This window comes from Anomalospiza imberbis, chromosome 1, assembly GCF_031753505.1.
Source record: "Anomalospiza imberbis isolate Cuckoo-Finch-1a 21T00152 chromosome 1, ASM3175350v1, whole genome shotgun sequence".
In the NCBI taxonomy this organism is placed as follows: domain Eukaryota; kingdom Metazoa; phylum Chordata; class Aves; order Passeriformes; family Viduidae; genus Anomalospiza; species Anomalospiza imberbis.
The window spans coordinates 59,308,765-59,334,285 of NC_089681.1; the positions used below are offsets into that span (position 1 = coordinate 59,308,765).

At 41.3% G+C, this 25,521-nt stretch overlaps 1 protein-coding gene across 6 annotated transcripts in view; it reads right to left on the reverse strand.

Moving 5' to 3' along the window:
* Positions 1 to 14,563: 14,563 nt before the first annotated feature.
* The window catches only part of ZNF516 (zinc finger protein 516), a 98,749-nt gene continuing 87,791 nt past the window's right edge, over positions 14,564 to 25,521 (reverse strand). For 4 of the 6 annotated variants that reach the window (XM_068193839.1, XM_068193857.1, XM_068193866.1 and 1 more), the window contains exons 4-6: positions 22,542 to 22,641; positions 21,566 to 21,638; positions 14,897 to 15,100 (exon numbers count right to left, since the gene is read on the reverse strand). In XM_068193839.1, coding sequence (XP_068049940.1) covers positions 15,041 to 15,100; positions 21,566 to 21,638; positions 22,542 to 22,641 — 233 coding nt within the window. In that variant the 3' untranslated portion in view covers positions 14,897 to 15,040. Of the gene's footprint in view, positions 15,101 to 16,651; positions 16,710 to 21,565; positions 21,639 to 22,536; positions 22,642 to 25,521 lie in introns of all 6 variants that reach the window. The other 2 variants (XM_068193886.1, XM_068193848.1) reach the window with 2 other exon arrangements.

Below are 25,521 nucleotides of genomic sequence, written 5' to 3' on the forward strand. Positions count from 1 at the left end.
GGGAAAGGGAAAGGAAAGGGGGGAAAAAGGAAAAAAAAAGAAAAAAAGGAGAGGAGAGGAGAGGAGAGGAGAGGAGAGGAGAGGAGAGGAGAGGAGAGGAGAGGAGAGGAGAGGAGAGGAGAGGAGAGGAGAGGAGAGGAGAGGAGAGGAGAGGAGAGGAGAGGAGAGGAGAGGAGAGGAGAGGAGAGGAGAGGAGAGGAGAGGAGAGGAGAGGAGAGGAGAGGAGAGGAGAGGAGAGGAGAGGAGAGGAGAGGAGAGGAGAGGAGAGGAGAGGAGAGGAGAGGAAGGAAGGAAGGAAGGAAGGAAGGAAGGAAGGAAGGAAGGAAGGAAGGAAGGAAGGAAGGAAGACTGGCTTATACTTTGGGTATCACTGAATATGAAAAGACAATTTAGCTACATTTGATGTTCATGAATGGGTTAATGTTAGAGTTGACTGCTCTAGAAAGTTCTGTCCAACAAGCTCAGGTGTCCCTGATGTAGAGCCCCAAGCATAACACTTTACTGCTTATATTTGTCATCTCTTATTGCGACTGCGATTTAGGGACAGATTTAGGGTGAGATTTAGGGGCAGAGTTCTTTTCCCAATTCATCCCCACAAAATACAGGTCAACAAAGGTCTTGTTAGCTGCTGTGTTTTCATGGTTTGCTTTCAGATTCACATTACAGATGAATACCCTAACACTTGCACTATCTTTGTCTCTCTCCTTCTTTGTGTGCATTTACACACAACATGAAACAATCTTCATTTTAGTCCATCAGAGATATATATTATTTTCAATTTTTATTTTTTAATTATAGAGTATCATAAGATTGGAAAATGTTAAGAGTAAAATAGGGATGTCTATCTATGGCAAGAGAAAGCATACTAAAACCTTCAAAAACACAAAGGACAACATTCACCCAAAACGGGATCCAACTAGATTCTGTGTCCATCCATGGACAGTCCTGGAAAGAAAGGTCATGCTCATCTTCCTCTTGGAAGAGGATCACAAAATAATTTCTGAGATGTTAGTTTCAAACAGACATCAATAACTCTGCCTGCAACATTATCCCAGGGCTCAGTACCAAAGAGAAACAATTATTTAAACACGCCAGCTGTGTTCAAAGTGAAAGAAAATTCCCCAAAAAATACTTTCAATACAGAAATGAACATCAATTTAAAAAAAAATAAAAATCAGCCCATATTTATAAAACAAAAATAGCACAAGAAGAGAAATAAAACCTTGTCTGATCACACTGCAGAAGTATGTGCACATTTTGTAGTACAAAGAAAAGAAGTGAAGCTATAGCTGATTTTCTCTGAGTTTTGTTTCTTTTTTTTTTTTCAAAAAAGAAAGACACAAAAATAAGTAAATAAAAAGTGAGTTCAAAAATGCACAGGGAAAAGGAAACCCTCATTCTCTCGAATTCCACCTTTGGAGATGTCAGCAAACATAAAAAGCTGTGCCGACAGTGTGACAAGTCATTAAAAATAGGAGGAGCCACATTTTGCACCAGGCTGAAGTCCCAGGGGAACTGTGACACCCAAGCAGGAGCGGCTGGCAGCTCCCCCAAGGTTTTTGTGCCCACAGCCAGGAGGGCAGAGCTGGCACTGGAAGGGGCTGGGGCCAGCACTGGGCTAGATTGACTTCGCCAGCATCAGGGCACTGCAGCAAAAAGAAGGGCACTCTGTGTGCTTGCACGCTGTGGGGTGCTGTTCTAAAAATGACTCTTCCTGACGCATGATTGCTGTGATTTGGCTCACTGCTCTATCAGAATAAAAAAACAAAATAACCCCCCAAAAGCCAATAAACAAACAAAGAAAACACATTTAAAAAAAAAAATAAAATAAATCTTCTAGAAAAACTCTGTTAACATTCAACCTGGAAACAAAAGCCAAAACACCCAAGAGGCTGATCTCAGAGCAGCGGCGGAGCCCCAGCCATAATTAAAGGGAACATTTTTGTTTTATGGCACAATATAGTCATGGTGTTTGGACTTGTCAAAACAAACAAACCATATTCAGGGAAATCTGTGGTACAAAAGAGCTAAACAAATTATGGGGTAGAGGCAAACATGGCCACACCATCAGCATTCAAGACCTGAAGAAAAGCGTGGAAACTTTCAGGGTCTGAATGCAGGAGTGGAAAAGCTAATTGAGCACAAATGAAAGGATCTATTACGGCTGAAAGAATAAGTGAGAGTACAGGCAGGACAATACTCTCATTTATGATTCAAATATCCATGGATAGTGCAGTACAGCTTTAAATACAATTTACAGCCTTGATTACAAATGACTATGTGCATCAACTTGGAAGCAATGCAAAGACTGTGAGCGGGAGAAAGAGCCTGCCTTGTCAGAAAGGAAGGAGAAGGGGATAAGTGACGGCAGAGCTGGGCTGGACACTCAGAAGCAATTGGAATGTGCAGAATTATGAAATAGAGCTTTTAAAAACCTGAAGATGAACTGATTAGTGGGCAAGAAGGCTCACATTTAGAATAACCGAATTGCCCAGTGATAAGATTATAAAGGGAGATTTATGTTAGATAATCACAGTGAGATCAGGGGCAAAGGAGTATCATTCTGTCCCTGCGTCTTCCAAAAGCAAAATATAAATATATGAATGTGGTAAAAATAATAAGTACTGGAAATGAAGAGCAAGGACAGGCTCTTATTTTTATGGAAAGCAGCAGCAGCTTTTTTGCATGAGACCCAAAACTGACCTGAAACCACCCAAGTTGTGAATTACTTTCTACCCAGAAACTGCCTGTATCCCCACTGCCTCTTTTTTTTTTTTTTTTAGCTATGTTTTATGAACCAAACATTACTTCTGTTAAATTTCCAAGAGTTGGAAAATTCTAAAAATCTAACAAAAAGCATAAAATTATTTGGGTTGTGTAGCAACAAAATTAGCACTGGATGGACATTGGCACCAAAGACAGTGCACCCCGAGGTTTCACAGGCTGTATATTTTCTGTGTATTTCTTCTGTTCCACATCCATTCTGAGCTCCAGGCACTGAGTACCACAGCAGCTAACAAAAGTCAGGAAAATGCCATCAACCCTCCACAGGTCCCACTTTCCCAATTCTCCCAGAGCCTGGGAGTTTCTAAAACTAAAAACTCACTAAAAAGCTAATGGTGGGAGTAGACCTTAGTGACAAGGAGACAAGCACAAGCAGGAGCAAACAGCTGGGTGAAGGTGTGGCTTTCACACCTGCAGGAGGACATCAGTACCTGAGAACTCAGCCCTGCCACCCTTTTCACTAGGATTGGCTAAACAACACAGGTAATTACTTTGCATTTACCTCTTCCCCTGAGACCTTGTTTTCTTCTAAGTGGAAATCCCTCACTCAAAGTGATCTGTGCATCCAGGACTGTCAGTCATAATCATAGGCAATGCACCGTGTTCTCAGGAGTGAAACCCAAATTTTAAAAGCCTCCACACCTCGTGCAATATGCAGCAGTCCCTTGACTAAACCAAATTAAGGGGTGGCTAAATGAAATTAAGAAGACCTGTACATATATCCCTGCAACATCCCAACCCATTCCCACTGAACACTTGTCAGAATCAGTTTTCAAAATTTACAAGTAGTGAGAACAACCAAACATCGGGAATTACCCCTCCTCTCATAACCAAAAGCCACAAACTCCGTAATTATGTGCATGGGAGACTGGAACTGTGTAATGAGGAGTAAGAAAATGAGAGCCTTCTGATGACTGGTTCAAGACAACGGAGCTGTCACCTCTGAGCCCAAAGAGTAACCACACAAAGGACAAACCCAAAGTCCTTTTTGCTTCCCTCATCACAACCATTCACTGCAGAGCACAGTAATGCTGGGGCAACTGTGTATAATTTTATTTCGTTTGTAAGAGTTCAGGTGGCACCTTTCTTAAGCAAGGCAGTTAGCAGGAGTAGCCCAACACAGCACCCTTTTTCCACAGTTATTAATTTTTTAAGGACACTGTTTTTGAAATGAAAAGACAATGAAACTACATGGCATGCACTCCCAGTCTCAGATGGGAAGTGGAAGAAAAAACTGGCCACACACTGCTATACAATTAGGTCTGTCTTGGAAAGAAATTATACTGATGTTTTTCTAAGCAATGCCAGGTGGTTTATTCACCAAATAATGAGACACTAAATGGGTCTAAAGATTCTTGGCGACTGGTAAATGCTTACCTTGGACTCCCTATTCCTCTCTTCATTAAATGGTTTGCTTTTCCCAAGAGTTTTCTTAAGTAGCTTCTCAGCTGTGATTAAAAGTAAATAACAGTGGTCTGAAGGTTGGTTAACTTACACTTGTTTAATGATACAGCTCAGGGAACTGCAAGTGCACCTCAAGTGCTTCATTGATTTAGTAAACAGCTTCAGCCATCAGAAGACCTTGTTTTTAAAGTCCATAATTTGCTTCCAGAAACAAAAAAATATCCCAAACTGTTGTAGTTTACTTTTCTCTACTTGATCACTGCCCAAGATCCTATTAGAAAGAAAAAAATTAAATCTCAGCTTCATTATTTGCAAGAGCAACAAAACCATGGAATCTTTTCCCTGACCTGCAGAAGGAGGGAACACAAGCTCTGGGAGCAAGAGGTGGCCACGTATGGGCAGCAGCACAGCAAGGACTGGTGGTGTTCACAGCCCAGCACAGAGGACCAAAGGAGTCAGATTGCCTCCAGAGCCGAGAAAAGAAGGGAGAGATCATACATCAACAGGCTTGTGCAGCCTCTGGGCTCCGCATCCACTGTGGAGCAAATCTGCGGACAAAGAAGGACCTGAGTGGACCTGGCTCCAACACTTGCCCAAGTAAAATCTGGTGGGACAGCAAAGGACCTCAGAGCCAACATGGCAGTAACTCGCAGGGTCATCCTGTGCCCCTGGAGCCAGAGAAAGACCAGCTGAATGATCCCACTGATCACTGGGAAACTCAATGTTCCAACAAGAGCTCTGTCTCGTGATAAATTCCTCACCCCGTGCTGCTTCATCTTTGAGAACTGGAGAGGGCTCCAGCTCCAAACAAAACTGACCTGGGGACAGAACCCCTCCTGTACAGGTACGAAGCAATTTAAATAAACCTGGGACTGCTAAGGGCAGGCTTAAGTGCAGGCTGCTCACTTTTCCCCCTGCTGCACTGGCAGGGGTGGACACCAGCCTGATGGGCTGGGGTGGACACCAAGGTTGGCAGAAACACCAGCACCCTGCAGATGACAGCCCTGGGATGTCACTCAGGAAAAAGGCTTTAAGGGAACAAGTCATTTCAGAACTATCAGCAGACAGCAAATAGAGCAGCCAATGGATTTTGCTTCCCTTTCTTTTTGTCAATTTAGGGAGAGAAGCACATTATAAAAATATTAATAATGAAAAAAAAATGCTGTGAATAATTCTCCGCTTATGGTTTCTCCTCCAAATATTCAGAATTAGTATTGCTTTGACCATCTTTGTCCAAAGATCACTCTCATTTCAAAAGATGACTGTTCACAGCCAGAGATTCAGAATTTCATTTATGTGAATACAAATTGATATTTATGAAAAATTCTACATCTAAAGTACATCTGCTAGAGTAATTTTCTAGAATATTCCACAAAACTCTAAACATACCGAACATTGCAAAGCTTCCCAAGAAGAACTAATTACAATGCCCAAATTAATATTTGAAGAAAATCTTGAAGCAATGGCTCTGTTCTCATTTAAATATGTGACTACTCTCTTTATAATGTGCAAAGCATTATAATCATTTATATATGTTCCAAGTGATATATTACTGAGTTGAACGTAGATTCCCCTTCTTTTGTTCTGGGTTCATAACCTTGCTGTATTATCTTCCATAACTCTATAGCTTGCTAATGCATAATTCAAGCCTCTCTTATTGACAAAAGGCAGCAGAAAGAAAGAATATTTCAATGCCACTTTCCCACGTAGATAGTATTGCTTTCACTTCAGCTGGTATCATTTCCATACTAAAGCCAAATCTTTTAAAGCACATTAAGTATCATTTTCATAGCTTATTTGCAATTGATTCACTGGGACAACTACATCTGTTTACCTCCATCTTCTGAGACTACTTTATTGCAACTTTTTTGTTGGGTTTTATTGTTTTGGGTTTTTTTTTAAGTGGGTTTCTTGCCAAAAGAAGAAACTTCAGTTAAAATATTATGCACTAATGCATGACATCAGCTTCACACTAATCTTTTGATTTAACTAGACCTTTACTTTAGGACTAGCGTCACAGTTTCCCCAGATACAAGTGCGGAGCAGAACCATTTTGCCATCATCCTGCAAACCCTGTTCTAATCCCTTCCCTGTGTAAAGTAACTGTAAAAAGGCAAGTATCATGTTCCCATGCATCTCTGAGAGAAGCTGAAGTTTGTCCTTACAGTCAGCCATGCATCTATGCAAAAATCCCTCTGATGTTAATGCCGTTCCTTCAAATACACACAGGTGGGAAGAAGATAGTCATATTTTTTTGCCCATTTTCCATGTGGGTGATGGATACAGAGAACTCCAGTGGTATTCAGTCTCGTCTGAGAAACAGATTGCCTCCCTCCAATGGTACAGAAGTGACAGAGGTCCACAGATAAACAGAATAATTAAAAACAATTAAAGGTTCCAAGAAACAGCCAAGTATTAACCTTTCCTCATCATTACCTGGGTGGGTTAAGACTGTCCAGTTCTTGTGTCTCCACACTCAGTTCAATGTCCTCTCATTGGAGCATTTTTAAAAGCAGAAAAAAGGACACATCTTCCTTTAAAGACAGCTGTATGGCAGTGAACAGCTGCTCTCCCAGCCGAGATTGTCACCACACCTTTCATAAAGTCCCCACTGTGTGTGGCTCAGCACACTGTGCTGTGCACGGAGCTGTGCGAGGCGAGGCTCCTCTGCAGCCTTCCTCCCTAGCTGTGCATTTATCTGAGCTGTGAAACCCTGCTCTCACCTCATCTAACTTGCCCTGGTGGGCAGCCTGGGCTCAGTCTGCAGCCAGACTGCCTACACATGCAGCGTCCACCACCCAGCCACCATTATTTGTGCTGTCTCTTGGCTGCAGCAAGAGCAGAGTTTCAGGCAGATCCGCTGAATCAGGAGTGCCAGGGCCCTGGCACTGCAACTCGTTTGCCTCACAGGCAGCTTAAAGGCATTCAAGCAGGTAAGTGCCATGGTCAGAGGAGGAATTTGCCCCCGAGGCTGGTGCAGCATCACTTCTGCATGGCAGCCCATGGCAGCTTTAGCATCAGGAAATGTCTCTTACCATTCTGTGCCCAGCAGAGATGGACACCTACCTAAGAAGCCCTTTATATAATGAAGGAAACTGTAATCTTACAGATTATTCTGCCAAAAGTGGCATGAAAAATTATCAGAGGAGGCCCTACAAGGCACCTGGTCTCCCTGTATTCATATTTACCAAACCAGCCTCAGCAATAGCACCATCCATCTAGTACTCTAGTACTACTTTACGGCTCTGGTACTTTTCTCTGTGCCACCTCAGCCACTCACCTGTTTCTTGCAAGTTCAACTTCCTGAAGCATTCTGGCTACAGACAAAATGATTTCTCTAAACTTAGGAGCTTGTTAATTTTTTTTCTAAAAACTCTCGAAGACTCATTTTCTGCAGAATACTCAGAAAACAGCTTGAGAAGCAAAATTCAGGTGGGTTTAATGGTGCCTCCAGCTGTGCGTTATTTTAAAGTCACTGTTTATTGAACAGAATCAATGCAAAGCAGAATTAACTCAAGTTACCAAATACTTTAAATGTCATGGTCTGAAAAAGTAGCAGTTTAAGAGAGTTACACTGCTGCTACTTGGACTATTCCCCTTCTACTTGCCTCACCTTAAAAGCCATGAGATTTCTCATATCATATGCCATCAGAGAAGACAAAATTAAAATAGGTTATGTAACTTTGTAGGGAATTCCGTATGTTTCTAACCCTGAAAGCAGTACTTTGGGGGCAGTGTAGGAGATGATGCTGTGACAATAATCTGCAGCCTCACCAGCATCAAGAAAAAGGCCCATGTCGTTTTTGACACTTGCTCACTGCCTGTCCTTCTCCCTGGAATTTTGCTTGGGTCTGCCTGGATTTAATTCTAGCACTTGCACTCAACCTAGCTCAGGAAGTTCCTGCAGTTCTCATTGAGATGTCAGAGAGCAGAGCAGAGAGCAGAGCTTCCCCATTTGTGGCTGTGAGCTGGGAAGCAAGCAGGTCAGGGGAGGGAGCCCAAGAAGAGCCATGCACGTGTGCCACTGCTGGGGAAACAGCAAGTACAGATCCCCTGCACCACCTGAGTGCCAGCCCAGGGCCAGTGGCAGCAGGCAACCTTGCCCTCTCTCAAGGTACAGGGATGGAGAGCAACCAGAGACTGAGGACCTAAGCAAATTTCCACATAATTCCACCTTCTTGTTAGCAAATTTCCAAGTATCTTTGTAAAGAGCCCCTAGAACCTACCACTAGACCTACCATTCCTAGAGATAAAAAATGTGCTTCATGTCACACCTGTGCTAAGCTTCCTCCTACTCCTCTAACAATGCTCTCCCTGACAAGGACACTCTCTACTCTTGTCCATATTAAAAAAAAAAAAAAAAAAAAAAACCCCTTGGGAAAAGCCAATTATTCCCATATCCATAGCAGGCTTTTGCACATTACATTATCAGGAGCATGGACACACAACTGATTTGCCACTTGTCAGGACAAGCAGGTAGGAAACCCCAGCAGAGGGGACAGGACTAGGTAAGCTCCTGATGTGGACAGAAAACTCTTCCCAGCTGCCTATCCCTACTGCTGCTTTGGAGATGTCACCTCCTGTGTGGTGCAAGCAACCGCCCACATCTGTGTTCTCTGAATGAGGAGAGGAACACAAGGAAGAAAAATTTGGGAAAGCAGTAGCCAGGAAACTGGTTACCATTTTACATCCATGGTTTTCTGTGGGTGAGGTGACTGACTGCTGTGACCTCCCACTGCTGGCTCCCATGGGGAAGAACAGACCCAATGTCCCTGCAGCAGCAGCTTGACTCTTGTGAAAACTCACGGTAAAAGCAAAAAATGGTTTGGTTTGTGACCTACCTTCACCAAGGGAACTCCCTCACAGAAGAACCATGTTTATTGGAGCACTGCTCCAGTACTCTGTGACAAGTTGTAGACCTCAGAAACCACCACTGGCTTGTGAATTGTCCCAGGCAAAGCACAACACTGACCTGTCCCAGAAAAATAAGCTGAATTCTGGGAGTAAGATAAACTGTAGGGTCAATATCCGTTTTACTTTATGTCATAACAATGAATATTTAGAAGATAAATAAATAATTTTTCTCTGCTTAGAAAAACCTTCTGAGGTTCCTGTGGTACTTTGGGTTGATGATGATGAAAGATGACATGCACAGCTTTTCACTTACAGAAAGGGAACATGGGTAACTCACATTTTCTAAACTCCTCACAAGTAACTCACCTGATGACACAGGAACAAACAAATCAAGCCATCTGTACCAATCTCAGATGAACTTAAATTTGAGATACAAAGCATTTCACAAAGGAAAGAGCCAAGTGTCTGAAGCCATTTTAGTATTGGATATTTTTTCTTAACAGCTTTAAGCATCTCCAGCTTTTATCCAACATACTACAAGGCATCTTAAAACATTCTGTATTACAGAATGCTATCTGAATGTACCCTCTAGCATCCTCAAAGGATTGCTCCAGTTCAGCATCTGCTTAAAACACTAAGCCTTCTTGCCTGCCTTTTTTTTTTCCCCCTTCCTGCTTGGGGCTAATCAGTCTACTTGTTTCTCTAGAAGAGCAATATGCTTCTCAGAATGCCTTAGGTATTGGAGAGACCCTTCAGTCCACCCTCAACTACCCATAATTATAGTTCTACCTCTGGTTCACTCATCAGTCAAGAAAGCAGACATCAAAAAAGGCATTCCCTTATTTTCTGTCAGAACATCATTCCGCCTAAGAACATTTTTGCAGAATAAGATGATTCACCGAGATTAAATTATGTGCTTATTTTCAGAAGTTTCCAATTCGTCTTCCCACAAGCTGTCTGCACATTCCTCCTCTCTTTCATTTGAACAGAAGCCCTCTGCAATAGGCACACAACTCTTCTGGTTAGGTTTCAGAGTTTTTGCTCCATCTCCAAATTATTTTGATCTCTCAAATTGTTGACTTTGCCCTTTTTGGCAGTATTTTCACTCAATGGTGATTCCCCTCTGGACCTCTCACTCCACTTCTGGCCTCTTCTTGGTCCTGTTCTCTGCTTCGGCCTTCCTCAGAGACTGCTTTCCATTTACTTCAATTTCAGAGGGTCAAAACTTAGCCCTTACTGTTCTTTCATGGGCTTTCTTCCTCTTTCTTATGGCTCTGTGAGCAACATCCACCACATTATTCCAACCCCCAGAGCTGAGTAGCAACCAAACCCCTGGTCTGTGCTTGCTTCCTACTCAGAACATACCCCTTCCTCCCTCACTAGCAAAAGCACCCCTAACTTTGACCAGTAACTGGTGGGTCAGCTTGGAAATACTTGCTCATACCCAACATATTTTTTCTATGTACTATTTACTCTGTGACTACCAGCCTCAAACAAAAGGGCTTTTTTTTTTTTTCTAGCATTTTGGGGTGTTTATGGTTTTCTTCTTCCCATATGCAGTATTAATAAACCTGTGGGAAAAAAACAAAACAAAAAAAAAACCAAAAAACCAACCAAGCAGAAGCATCTTTGTAACAGCTACTGTATACTTGGAGATAGTAAATGATGTCATCACATGGGTACAGTCTCTCTTGAAAATGCCAGCATTCCCAGAGTTCCATGGAAAGCAACAAATAGGGGACCATATCTATGCTGTCTATGCTTTCAATTATCTTCAACTGCTTTACACCACTTGCTGTTCCAGAAACAATGATTTCCCAATTTATAATAAAAAAACTAAAGTGGAAGGTTTTTTTTATGTATCAACACACTCCATTTCATTTGTGTTACCCTTTAAACAGCAGGAGCGGACTGGTGTTCCTTACCTGCAAGCTCTCAGTGAATCCACTTGTGCTCTGTCTCTGAACACTAGACTGCCCTGAAGTGTGGGGTCTCAAACACAGCAAAAGAGAAAGGAGAGAGCACAAGTGGAGAAGACTCTGCAATTTGGTACTTTGCACAGAACTGCTGCCTTAAAAATAGTGGCTTGCACAGAGGCTGGGAAATTTGACTTGTCATAAAATGTAACCTTTCCCTTAATAAACCAACATATTTTATGTATTAAGACTCTAATGAAGAAGTTACCTCTTGCTTTGTTCCAGGGCTTGTGACAGATCGTTTTTTCAAAGACAAATCCCCACCTATGTCAATGAATTCCAGCACTCCTGGTGGACCTGCTGAAATACACTTGAGGTAGCCCAGCATACGTATATGGCAAGGAAGAACAAAACCTAGCAAAGGCCTGGTCAGAAACCCTTTAGGCGTGAGAAGGAGTGAACAGGAGGGATGCACTCCAACTAGAATAACAGGATTTTGTTGTTTTGTTGGCTCCAAACATCATGCATGCTCTGATGCCTCCAGTAGGACAAATGAAGACAACACAAAGTTGTCCAAAGCACAAGAATGCAGCAACACAGTTACAAGGATTACCATGAAACCAGCAGAATATCGGTGCCTGGAAATCCCCCTAGTGAGAAATTTGTATCCTACAGTCAATAGCAAACCACTTTTTGCACCTACCAGCAGATGCTGTTTTCTAAAGGATAATATTCAGTTGTTTTCATTAAGCTCGGTCTTCGATAGGACAGAGGCAACAATTTATGCTAAGGTTTATCCCTAAGGACTTTTAAGAGGTTTTAAAATAAAAACCTAAAAACTGTCTTGGCTTTCTGACTGGCTTAACTTTTTGCAGAATGCACCCATTTATACACAGCATTTCTGACAGAAGGAATTTCAAGAATGCAGCATGGTGGCAATGTAGTTGATTAGCCCTGTGGAGAAAGTTTCTCCAAGTTGGATTTTTGGTCAGTGTACAACATTCAGGATCCAAAAATACTCTGGTGGTCTTTCACTTCAGCCATTATAAAAGATATCTCCTACATTTTAGCTAAAATAAACCACACACAAATCAGAGAGGGGGGGGGAGGGAGAGAGAGAGAGAGAGAAAGGGAGAGAGAGAGATGGCAGATACACTGAGAATCTGCAGTGTAGATAATCAAATCCTTTATTGTCTAAGTTACATTAGACTTGCAACACCATAAAAACCTGTTAAGAAGAAGAAACAGTAGATTGGTAGAGGTAGTAGAAAGTCCCTGTAACAGTCATAAAAGGGCTTTACTGGAGTGTGTCATGCCAAAAAAAGGTATCACGTTGCTTAAAAGAGCTGATCAAAGCCCATTTGACTAAATAAATAAGAACACAACTCATTTTAAATACTATGGTCTAACTAAAATAACAAATCAATACAATACAATGATAAAGAAAAAAAACCAGAAATCGTGAGATTCACTTTCAAAAACGATGGTCCTTAAGCTTGGTTTTCCCCCACCCACTCTTATTTCTTGTTTAATTAAGTGAAAATCTCACTTCTGTGCTATACACAGCATATAATTATTTAAACTGATTTCCCCTAGTGTTGTTCTTCATGAAGCTAAATTATGATTGTAAACTTTGCTGATTAGTACCCTGGCAATGGCAGTGACAGCACTAGCTTCTCTGGCAAGAATTTGGGAAGAAAATTCCAGAAAGAAGATTTTGGCTCTAAATATTAACTCAGATTTTCTAGTTCAGCTTGCCAAAAAAAAAAAAAAACCCACAAAACAATTAAAAAAAGAATTTACAAATGTACACTACACTTTTGTGCCATTTTGGGTATAGAAGAGTTTTTAATAACTAAACCACAAACAAACAGGTTAAGCAACTAGCTTTTTTGCATTCCTGAACTGTCACCATTACCTTCTCTCATGGAAAATATGACTCAGAAAAGCAACAAAAAAAAAAAAAGAAAAAAAGAAATTTCAAAAAAATCAAGAACAAAGAGAGAGCTAGTGCAAACCCAAAATGATAATCATTAAGCAACACAGCAAAATATTTAATTTTTTTCTTTTCTTTTTTTTTTTTTTTGGTGTACAATGGAATGTGTCTATGCAACCTCCCTCAAAATAACTTCACAGAACAGTTAATTACAATCACTTTTAAGTACTTGCACAGACATTCCTAACTACACCGAGACTTACAGAGAATTCTGGTTTACATCTTGTGTAATAGCATAAGGAAAATCTAGTTAAAAAAAAATAAGTAAGGAAGTTAATTTGCATTGTTTTCAAGTGTTGCAAAGTAACAAAACATGTCAAGTAATTTAAAACAAGTAACAAGTAGTATCCAGCCCAAATTACTGACTAGATTTTTTTTAAAAAGCGAATCGCCCCCCGCCCACCTGTTAGAACAGAACTGTTAAAACAGAAAGAACACGTTTTAAGGTTTTTTTCTCCTTTTTTCTTTAAACAAATCTTTTGTCAGAAACCCATTTCTACAAAAACAGCACTATTCCATTACTGTATTAAGTAAACTGTGGTCTCACCTGTATTAAAGGTTAGCATCATTTCTGTACATGTAAAATTATTGCTTTTTTGAAAAATATATTTAGCATGCTAGTTGTTTTTTTAAACTCCATTTCCTGCCTTTACAAAATGTTACAATTAAAAAAAACCAAACAAACTAGTAAAGCTTTTGCAAAAATTTTCACAGAACATTTTCTTTCAAGGCAGCAGTAACTTTTGATAATGCATAAAATTATATGTGCAAAATCTGAAACTTTCAGAAATATTACCATCACACATAGTGTCACAGCAATAAGAAAAGAAAATATTTATATCTGTGGAATACATTTTTAATTGCTTATACTGCATGGTTTAACAACCTGTTATGTGCCACAACCCCACCTTGAAAACTTGCAGTTAAAGAGTTACTGTAGAAGAGGTATATAAAGCTTTTTTTTTTTCTTTTTTTTTTCCTAACACCACCAGTGATCACCAAGTACAAGACATGACACATTTATATGAACATTAACCTGCCAGCACAAAAGAAGTTCCTCATCTTTCCAGAACGTCAGCGGGCCCAAGGCGGAGCAGCAGCTGGTCTGCTGAACCAAACCAGGAGCAGAGTGCACCTTATGGCCCCAGGGCTGCCTGAATTCGTTCAGTGACACCTTTTCTCTTCTAAACAGACACATCAGCGGTGTTAGACAGCTGAATGTTTTTTTTTTTCTTTTTAATTTTCTTTAAGTGAAGACTTCCTTTGTGGCCAGGTTGAAGAAAGTAGCCCTGTTACAAAAAAAAAGGTCCTGAGAGTAAAACACAGAAGCCTGTTTTTTTTTCTTAGTGTTCAACTAGCTTTTCTTTTCCAAAGCAGAATAGAAGCTTTTCTCGGGAAGTGTTTCAATTTCCATATTCACATACTATTAATGGTGTGCAGTCAAGAGCAAGAGCACTAGAAATGCAAGTGGTCCCCAAACTGTAATGAAACAAACCATTGCAGAATGACGGTCTTTCTCTTTAGTCCCTTTAATCCTTCATCAAGCTTTGCTTTCTCAGCACCGAATGCCACCTTTTCCCTGCACCCCCCATTCTTTCTCTCTCTGTTGTTGTTTTTTTTAATTTGCTTTTCAGCATGACAGGCAGTGGCAGTTTCATTAATTAATACTTCTCCAGCCCTCGAATCCACTGCTGTTTTTCAAATGTATCAAATAGTCATTGTGAGCATCAGGGAGGTTTTTGTTACAGTGCTTAACTTCTTCATGCTGTCCAAATCACATAAAGTTTAATTTTTCCAGTGTCTCAAACTTCTCTTGATTAATACAGATGCCTTGTGCCGCCACAGTGCTTGCCAACTCCACTGTTTATTATAAAGGAAATAAGGAACCATGGGACTGATTAGTACGTCAATTTATATATATCTTGTGTAGCATCTTCATTTATTTTAAGATGATTAACAGCAAGGAGGCACCCCCCTCCTGGCAGAGCGCTGCTCCCAGCCTCGCGCAGCAGCTCCGGGTGCGGCGACGGCTGGCAGGGAGATGCTCTGGAGCGTGGGGGGCTGCTGGGGTTCCTCCACCCGGGATCTAGGTTCCTTTCCGGAGATGCAGCATGTGGGTGACCTCTGCGCTGCCGTGGTCCCTCCCCTGCAAGAAGGACAACACAGGGAAAAGCTCATTCTCGCCCCTGCTCCCAGGCATGACCCTCCAGCAAGTTCTGCCGGCATTCGTTACCCTTTATTAGCATCATGTACATTCATCCTGACCCACCACGTGAAAACACTTTAGGGTTTTTTTTTAAGCATCTCCACCAAGAGCAAAGCACGTCAGGCCTATAGAAAGTCCGTGATGGACTAGAACTAGAATAACAGGATCTGGTGGAGCAGCTCAGAGAAGGCTGAGAACACGAAGGGAAAGAAGAGGCCTCCAAAAAGTGGAAAATATGTGCTAGCCAAAAGGGATTCACAACTAGATCAGTGTTTTAAAAAGGCTGAAGTTTGAGGTCACAGAGGCAGCTAAATGAAGAAAAACTGAATTCTTGTGCAGGTCTGTCAAATGCTAAGGCGGCTTTCCCCCCCCTTGTCATCTTCCTTTTATTTTCTTAGACAATTTTCATGAATAATTACCACATTGAAAAAAACATAGCAAGGATATTCTAAAATCAAGTGAAATTAAAGATAACATCATGAATAAGTGGGAGCCTGCAGCTCTCAAGAAAAGCTTTAAAATGACATTTAGAACATCACTGTCGGAACAATGCAGTTTACAATCCTGATCCTAAAACAACATGGCAAGATTAATCTTACATAAATGCATTATCCTTAAGCTAAAGTCTTGATGAAGTGAAACAGACCATTTTAAATTAATGCAACATAAAATACAGCACCCATGTAAAATCCAAGCAAGTTTCAAGCTGTGCCTATGGCAGCCCTCGAAATAGCTAAAGAAAGCCCAGCTCTGGTTGACATAATGTATTAACTGCATCTCTTTTGTTAATAGATTTAGAAAATTCCTAATTAAACCTGGCCCGAGATTCATGACATTTACCAGTCAAAGTTTCGTTTTAAGTCGGAAAGATTTGCAACAAAATTAAAGAAAAAAAAAGCTGCTGTACAGACTGCAGTATATTTGAAATGTAGGAAACAGTAACTGAATGAGAGATGTGATAAAACTTCCTTAGTTGGATGCTGAATTTCCCGCAGTAAACTAAGAAAGATGCTTTACATTTTTGCGCGGCTGCATCATGCCTGAGAGACACAGCCACAATTCCAGGAGTAGGCATTCATCACTGGAACGCCTCGGATCGAACCGGCTCCATGTACACGGGGGAGCGCGGCAGAGCTTCATGGGGCTGGGGAGGAGGGAGGGAAGGGGAAGGGAGGGGATGGCAGGCACCTTGCCCCACTTTCCCTGGGCAGAAACTGAAAAAAGGCGCGTAATTAGGGGCACTCTTCTGGGATGGACAGTCTGCGAGGTGGTGAAGGCATGCCCTGCATGTCATGGACCACACAGCACAAGGGATCCAGAAAAAGAACAATCCATCCTCCCCACACCTGCAAGGACAATGCAGGGGAGTGGAGGTGCTGGGTGGCTGGGCCCCTCTAAGGCACAGCTGTGCTCCCAGTTTCACTGGCGAACAGGACCTGAGCTTCACGTGTGCCAAAACCCACCCAGGGACTCACCCCGCTGTACTCACACCATCCCAAGGTATGGTCAACTTTTGAACCAGCTGATACAGAGTTGGACTGAATTCTTCCTGAAATAAAAATGTTTTCCCTTTCAAAAAGTAGGCTTTCCTCACTTTCAGTGAAAAGTAGCAGATCTTTGCGTGAAACCTACAGCTTCCATGCCAAAAGCTGCTCTCATAGCAACTTCCAGGGCTTTTCCCCAGTTAACAGGAAAAACCCAGTTTGTGTGCATGTTAGTGAGACAGAGACAGGTCATTGCATGACATTGAAGTGAACTGCAAGGAGCACACATATCACTGCAGTTTGCTAGCAAGGGACAAGTGCTGGGACAAGAATTACAGCTCCTAATCCTGTCTCTAATGCTCATAAAGTAACAGACATAGAGTACATGCATATTACTCAGATGCCAGTACAGCAGCCTCCATGGTTCCTTGATTGTTTGCATTATAATCTCCATATGTATGAACGAGACAAATTAGGTTGCCATTTATTTGTTCATTATCTATTATTTTGATTAATGGAATTCTTGTTCTCAGAATAACTATTTAAAAATAACATTTGCAATAATGAGGACTGAACTATTAATCATGATCTTTGGAACAAACTCTGCAAGGAACTGGGGCAAGACATTTCATATGAACAAATGTCATAAATAGGACTTCTAACAGACAAGTACTAGAATTTTGAGTGCAAGAAAACCCAAACCAGCCAAACTCAGAAACCAATAGTTTAAATAACTTTTTAATCTGGGTTATGTTTTTTGCCTTCTCCCCTTCTCTGTAAAGTTGCTTTAAGACAAGTAGAGCCATAGTGTTGCTGGACTATAGAAACATTACAGGTAACAGATGTCCCCAGCTTTTCCCCCAAGCTCCTTTACAACACACATATAGACATGTATATAGTGTTTTCTTGATGGCACTTTCCAATCTTTCTATCCCCCAAGTTTAGGCTATTCACATTTATGTGATTTCAAGTACTGAATGCTGCAAGAAATATTTAAAAATACGTAGAGTGGAGAAAATAAAGGTTTATGGACGCCTTAATGAAGGGATATATAGTACCCTTGTCACACAGTAGGTACAGGACCTACTGCACACCTGTCTTTTCAGTGAATGAGGCCCAAAAACTGTGGTGTCCAGAGCTTTTTCACAAACCAGGCCAATATTACTGCCTTCTGGCATGGGCTAAGCTTCAGCCAGAGAATTCAAGACACCAACAGTTTGGTTTACTTCCCTGGGCTGCAGCTTCTAATTGATTTTCTGTAAATAAAATATTGTTTTTCTAGAGAGGACAAAGGTTGGAGTTTTGGAGACTTTACTTGTTTCACTCACATGGAAGATGGAGAACTTGGTGTCTCTGGCTCCAGTGCTGTAAATACGGTTCACATACATATACACTCAATTAGAGAGAGCTCTCCCTCTTTGCTAACCAGGAAATCATGCCTTTTGAAAACCCCATTTCTTGTCCCTTAAAATTTTTAGAGTGTATTGACTGACACTATTGATAGAGCATAAACTACATTCCTAAAGCAGGCCACATTTTTATATGGCTTTAAAAACGCAGAAGGAGTCAAAACACACGGCGTACGCGTTAGAAACTGCCACCACTGCTGTCACATGGTGAAAAAGCAGGCTCCAGACTGACTCCTGTACCACTGGGAATTGGGCTTCTGGCTGCAGCATCAGGCAGTGCCTCTGAAATGACCCCACGCTTTAGGAGAGCCTTGCTTTGAGACACACACGTGGTTGCAGGGCCCCTTCTGAAGGGGAGCCAGCTTTTGTCTTGCTGTGTATGTGCAATTGGAGTGTACTCCCCGAATTCATGACTGCTAAATTGTGTCTCTGGATGTTGCTTAAGAGTATTCCAAATTAAGATACATATTCATTGTTGATAAGCAAGTTTAATTATGTATATACTGGGATATTTAGCATTTATAAAAATATTCAGAATATTCAATATGTTTAATATGGCAGCTTTTCAAGAGAATCTACATGACTTAGCACAGATTGTATTGACTAGGGGTATGCAATGAGCATTTTTTGTCCTTTAGATAAAGAAGAGTAGGAAATATTCCAAAGTTCATGGGAAATTAATTTTAAGTAAAAATGTCATTTTGTTGGGTTTTTTTTAAAAGCATTCAGGTAGAAATAAGAAACCACAATAAATAATGTTATGAATGAACATCTTATTTCCTACATTTTATTTGTATTTCATTGGTGCTGATAACAAAGCATGAAACACAACCCAGTGCTACAAAACTGTGTGCGTTTGATCTTTTTTACACACTCCTGTAGGTAACCTTTTCACAGATGCTGAACACCTGCACCTCCTATTGGTGGTTCACTACCCTAAAATAGGGTTCTTATTTAGACAGCTAAATATAGATTTAGCTAGTTCATTTTTGAAAAAGCCTGGCTGTAGACCCTATTTTTAACATGCAGAATTAGAATTGTTCAGTGATAAAACTGCTATTCAATGTAGCACTGCTGTAAGCTACCATGCTGGGGGATTTTAAAAGCCCTACCTAACATTGTTTCCTAAACCTTTAGAGATGATCTGGCTGACTAGAGAAGGGAATGGTGGAACCCTGAAATACTAATGCTAATATTTTTACTCTTTAGCAGACTACTCAGGGGAAGCTATTTTACCTGTGAGGTGGAAACATTATGTAAAGTGAATCATTTCCACTTGACATCAAAAAAACCCCTTCTTCCCTTCTCAAACTATCGTATAGATAACTATTGTTTCTTGCTCGGAGCATATGCACGGCACTTCTGTAACTTGAACTGACTTTACACCCTAAACTCTCATGAATAGATCTGTCCCCAATTAAGAAATGAAATGAAGACATGGAGTGACAACGTCTGAAGTGGGAAATGGTAATGTTAACAGAATGCTGCAGGCACCGTTCTCACTGAGAGCTCATTTCTGTGCTTCTAAAGGCCCCTACAGCTGTGGAAATGAGAGTATTCCCTCTGCAACGCCCAGGGACTGTGCAGGTGGAGTCTTCTGGGGCAGCAAAATGCCTGCCTGCAATGAGAGCCAGCGAAACAGCAGACAACTGAATAATCCCCCTGACACAGATGCTGACAACTTGGGACTAAGGTTGGTACTGAGGAGCAAACAAGACAAAAGAAAGGGAACGATCTCCTGCAGGAGTGATCACACTGCATCTTCTGTGGAAGAAATACTGACTGGCACAAGATGAAGCCATTCAAGAAGCTAACCCCTATTCAGTGTTCTGCTGTACTGAGAGATGCTGTAATTTAATCAAATACTTCGAAGGCAGACTGGCAGATAGAGAGAGCGAGCTACCTTCGCCATGGAAGAAGCTAGTCAATAAATTCTGGCATGACTACAGTTTACAAAGATGAGATTATGAGTCAATTTATTGTGCAGTAATATCAACCAGATTACAAAAAGAGTCCAGATCTGGTCTGAGCTGCCATATTTCTTTTTGGATATATATGGCCATTCCAGAATTTTTTGGAAATGTATTTCCAACTTTGACCTTATATTGTCTTCTAGAAGAAAGCCCAGATGCCTTCAGAATGTGATCTCAACTACACATGAGAGAAAACCATGAGCATGAAAAGATGAAAGAGCTTTTTAAAAGACGCTTAGGTTTATTAATCTATGTTACTAAACTGATGAGAATCGAAGACTAGCTGAGCAAGTTGGCAGAGCTGCAGTGTTTCACTCTGTTACACTGACTGTATGTATCTGTCTCACAGATGTGTCCTTGTACAATTTTATCAGATAAGCATCATAAGGGGGACACTGCAACATAACTTTGCAGCTACTGTCCCACAGAAGCACAGCAAACATTGCTCACAACAACAGCCAAAGTGCTATGCCATCTTGGAAACTTTATGAGAATTGTTGGACCCTCTTTATGCCTTGGTGTCAATTCAGACGCTCCTGTGACAGAGGCTGGGCTCTTAATGCAGCCTTTGGGCCAGAAAGATGCAGGGGCACAGAGAAGGTGCCAAGAGTCTTCATGAAGGGTGCAGCATATGAACTAGGCAGCATAATGGTGCCCAGTGAGAATGTTTACTGAGCAAGTAGAAACCAATTCCTAAATGTCTTCATGTTGGGAGTAGCATGAAGATGCATTTTCTAAGCATGGTTAAAAACATCTGCAATAGTTTATTAAGAGACAGGAGGACAGGGGCTGCTATAGTGAAAATTAAAGTAAGAATGAGGATGAAATGAAAAGTGAGCGATGCTGGAGGCAGTTTCACTGATGGAAGAGAAGTACCCATGAGAAGGTGTGCTCTGAAACAAACCTGCCAAGCTGCAAATGGAATGGGAAGGTCCAGGCTGTGACACTATTCTCCAATGATATAAGATAGACAAAACAAATTCAGTTTAATGATTTTCTATGTAACAGCTTTGTTATATATAGTTTAAGGCTTTGAAAAGTGTTAAGAGAAGAAACTGTATACAAGAAACAGGAAAGCACACTAACAGAGTCCATGGAAACTGGTGGATAAGAGCTTTTCTAAGTCAGATACTGGGTATCAGGGTGCAAATACTCTTCAGAAAAATATAGACTAAACGTTAGTTGTCTTGTTGCAGCAGAAAATGTGTTAATTGTAAAAGCAAAATTCCAGGAATTCTTTATGTACTATCTCACTATTACACGTCAGAGCACATTACAGAGTTACCCATCCCACCTAGTCCCCAGTAAGCCAGTATCATGTTTATTTAAACACTAACTACCTGCTTTACAATTAACTGACTCTCTATATATCAGATTCTGATAAAATGCTTTAAAAATTTAAGAGCTAGAAATTAAGCAATACCATTATTATTTATACACGTTATAGAACAGTCAGTGCTTTAGTGATGAGTATCACTGTGCAATTTTTTCCCAGCTACCACATTAAAAACCAAACACCCAATTAATTGTAAAACATACTTGTTTTGGGGCATCTGCGGAGGTGGTGTGAACTTCAGTACCTCGGAGTCCATTAGACTCAAATACCACTGTGGGAACAAGGGGGCTTGTTAACAGATGAACATTCAAGCTTCGTTAGTGTGTGTACATTATTTGAGACCATTACAGATTAACCACGTTCAAAAAAAGACACCAGCTACTAGCCTGTGGCCGGAAAATACCAATTTACCGTAACACTTACTGTAAGAGAGTGTGCTAATGGCAGCCTAGGGCCACTGCCCTTTTTAATTCAGACTTCAGCGCTGAAGAAAGCAATCACTGACAACATTAATTATCAGTGTATGTGTAAAGGGACCCTCTTCCTGCATTACTTACCATTTGGCTTCTGTCATTTTGCATCAGACTGGCTTATGTATGCATCATTCACACTTTTGAGGAGGAACCTGCTACTCTCCCTGTCTCATGCAATGCTCAGGAGGGCTCACGACACTGGTGGCTTCAGTGTCCTCTAGCTTCAACCACAGACCGTGTCAGGTTAAAAAAGGCTGGTAGGGATCTCCCGTTTTAGGGCTGACCAGTCTGAGGAAAAATCGTTTTCCACAAAAATGTTCCTGTCAACAGTAACGATGAGGCAAAACAAAGCCTTATGTTGTGCTGAAAGGGGTACTTTGATTTCAATTTGTGCTGGTGGCAACAGAATTCATTAGCATATTCATTTCTGAGTACCCCACTCTCTAATTAAAATAAAACATTTGCAAACAGACTTATCTTAAATGCATTGCAATTTTATGGAGTTCGAGCAGGGATCAGGTAAGCAATATTTGGAGAACAAGAGCAATAGTCATAAAAATAAAAAACCTATCTATTAGATTTAGGTTCTGGAATTACTTAGGTTAACACAGTACGTGAAATGTAATTCTTGGCATTTGTTAGCTGAATCTGAAACAGGCAAGTGGGAAAGGGAGAAAGTAAGAGTGAGTGCGAAAAGATACCTGCATGGGACCTCTGATGAGTCCTGAGGTGGCTGGGTTGGGTAAAGCATTTTCCACATTCTCTGCAGACACAGTCTCCTTGGCGTGTTTGTGTCCTGAGCATCCCTGTAGTCAGGAGAGAAGGAGGGAAGGGGGGTGCGTGGGGGGGAGAGGAGAGAGGAAAGTTGAGAAGAAAACATTATGCCAGAAGAAAACATCATTAGTATGTCTAATGTGTCATTATGTGAGGCTACCTTCAGGCCCTGGATGACAACTGTCAGCCTTCATCTAGGCACTGGCTGACAGGCCAGGCACACACAGGACTGCAAGAATGCATAAATTACATTGAATTAAAAAATGCTCCCCATGATGTGCCCGCACCAGGACTGGCATGTCAGGTGTGCGCTTTTCAGAGCAGCTGGATCCACTTCTCAGCCATCACCCAGCTTTGTCAAGCAGTACATCAGGCAAATCAAAGTGACTCCAGCGTGGCGGAGACAAGTCACATGGATAATAGGAAGTGAGTAGGACCAGAGCCCGACTGTCCCCCCCAGGCTGCAATACCTCAGAGACAAATGCAGAGCGAGTGGAGCCATCGCAGACTGATCAAACCTTTCGCCCCTGCCTACCTGCCTGCCGGTGCTGCTCTGACCCTGGACCTCTGAGGCACAGACGAAAGACATCTGTGAATGAAAGTGTCATTCCGGACATTTTGAGCTGGTAGCAGCACAGCAGCCTTCCCCCAGCCCTGGGTAAACATGTTTTCTAGGCTATTAGCATTTGTGGAAAACCGCTCAAACCTCTCCTTTTTCTCCAAAGGTCAGTTTACAGCATCTGACTTAAAGGGCTGGTCTTTGTCTTTCTGCTGCTGATCAAAAAAGACACATTTGACTTTTATTGGGCTTTTTTATTATTAAAAAAAATGTTTGAACATCATCTTTTCTATTTTGGTAAAACACCCTCTTTGGAAGAAAAGAGTTGATGTTTCCATTTGCCACTGGAATACTTTGGCTTTTAAAGAAATTCTGAGAGGGCTGTCAACAGAAGTGAAGTTTCAGCTTTTCTTTCATATCCCCCCCCTGCCCCAGTTACAGCATTTAAAAAGAGTAATATTGTGACCAAAAAAGTGGCAACAAAAAACCTCCACACAACTGAAAAATCAACTGCAGGATGCCACAAAATTAATCCAAAATATGGATGCTGCATCTGAAAATGAATGGAGAAGAAGACAGCTGCCATTTACTCTGCTGGTATGATGCCAAGCATCCTGGGATGGTTTTCACCAGACCATACAGTGCAAAGAAATATCTTGCTGCAAAAAAAACTCCAAACAAACAACCCACTCACAGATTGTTTTCTTCCTTTATAATAGCACCTCCTGCAGATGGCAGCACAGTCTGCATAATGCACCTGAATACTCACAAAATTAAGTTTCTGACCGTCAAATACAAGATCATGATTTGGGGAAATATTCAGACCAGGTACGCACACAAAAAATCCCAAACAAACAAATAAAAAAAAAACCCTAGGGAAAAAAAAACCCTAACAAAATAAATTTTAAAATATCACATAAGTGTTCTAAATACCAATGAGAACCTTAGTGAACTGTAACAGGATGGGTTTGCCTTGTAAGGCAGTCAAGATTAAAGCAGGATTTCTGAGCTGTTACGAGCATTTGTACCCTCACTGCCCAGAACTGTAGCTGCAAGCTGGAAAGCAAAGCTGAGGGAAGTGTGTGGAGGAACCAGCTGGGGCCTTTGCAGGAGTGCCACGCTGATTGCTGGACAGGCAGGGACTGGCAGAGTAGCTTTGTGAGGCCCAGGAGAGCTGGGTTCCTCACATTATGGTTTTGACACCTCTGGAAAGACATTTAATCCCTCTGTAACCTACATTTCCTTCTGTTGAAGGGGAATACAATTATCTCAGCAGCCATCACCAATCCGATCCACCAGCCTTCACGGAAGCACCTCTCCCACCCATGGGGGAAGGCTGAGGATGCTGTTTGCAAACCCATGTACAAACACCAAGGATGAGTGGGTTAAGACTTCCACCTAACCCCTCCCTAGCACTCACTTTAAGGAAGTTACTCAAAAAGCAGGGGGAAAAATGGATTGCTTCCAGGTGTATTTGCCATTGTTGCATTTCCCAGGTAGCACCAGAAGGCTTTTGATAGTTCAGAGCTTTGAGCCATGGGCATAGCTGCCACAAGGCAATACCCCTGTGAGTCATCACTCAGGTTATCCTCTAGGTGAACAAAAGGGGGTGGGTGACTACAGGTGTTCTATAATTCAGGTAAAGGAACACCACTGTGTGAATGGGAGTTCCTGTGAAATCCATGCTCAAAGCTGGTCTCAAAGGAGCCCCAAAGAAAGAGTGCATCTGCTGCCATAACCCACCCTTTCCCAATATATCAATGGCATGAATAAAATAAATAACCTCTATGAAATATAACAGTAAGATTCTCTCTTACAGATATTTCGGAAGACTGGGAAGTGTGAAACAAACCTAGCCTAGCACAGCAAGCTTCATGTTTGAAGCTGCATCACAACAGTACACAAAACAACTCTCTTCCAAGGACACACTGGAACAAACATAAACGTCAAAGAAAGGATCCCAAAAACAAATGCAGCCACTCAAAAGGAAGTTGAACACTGTACTACCACACACTAAAATAATCTAGTGTGATCCAAGATGACATCATATACCAAAAAAACCCAAGGAAAGTCTATTGGGAATATTCAACTGAGGGTAAAAAACATGACAAATACTGTACATAATCCAGATTTTTGGATGTCCTTTATATCATAATTGCCATATTCACATTACAGTATTAAAGCTAAATGGGATGATGCATACTGACTCAGAGGACTCAGCCTATCTAGAGCCATATGTTATTTCAGATGAAGTTCAATTACCCTCCTCTGTTTGCAGTTGGTAAGATCTCATTCCTTTTGCCTGAAGCAGCTTTTTATTTCAGTGCTATGAAAAACAGCTGTCATGCCAATT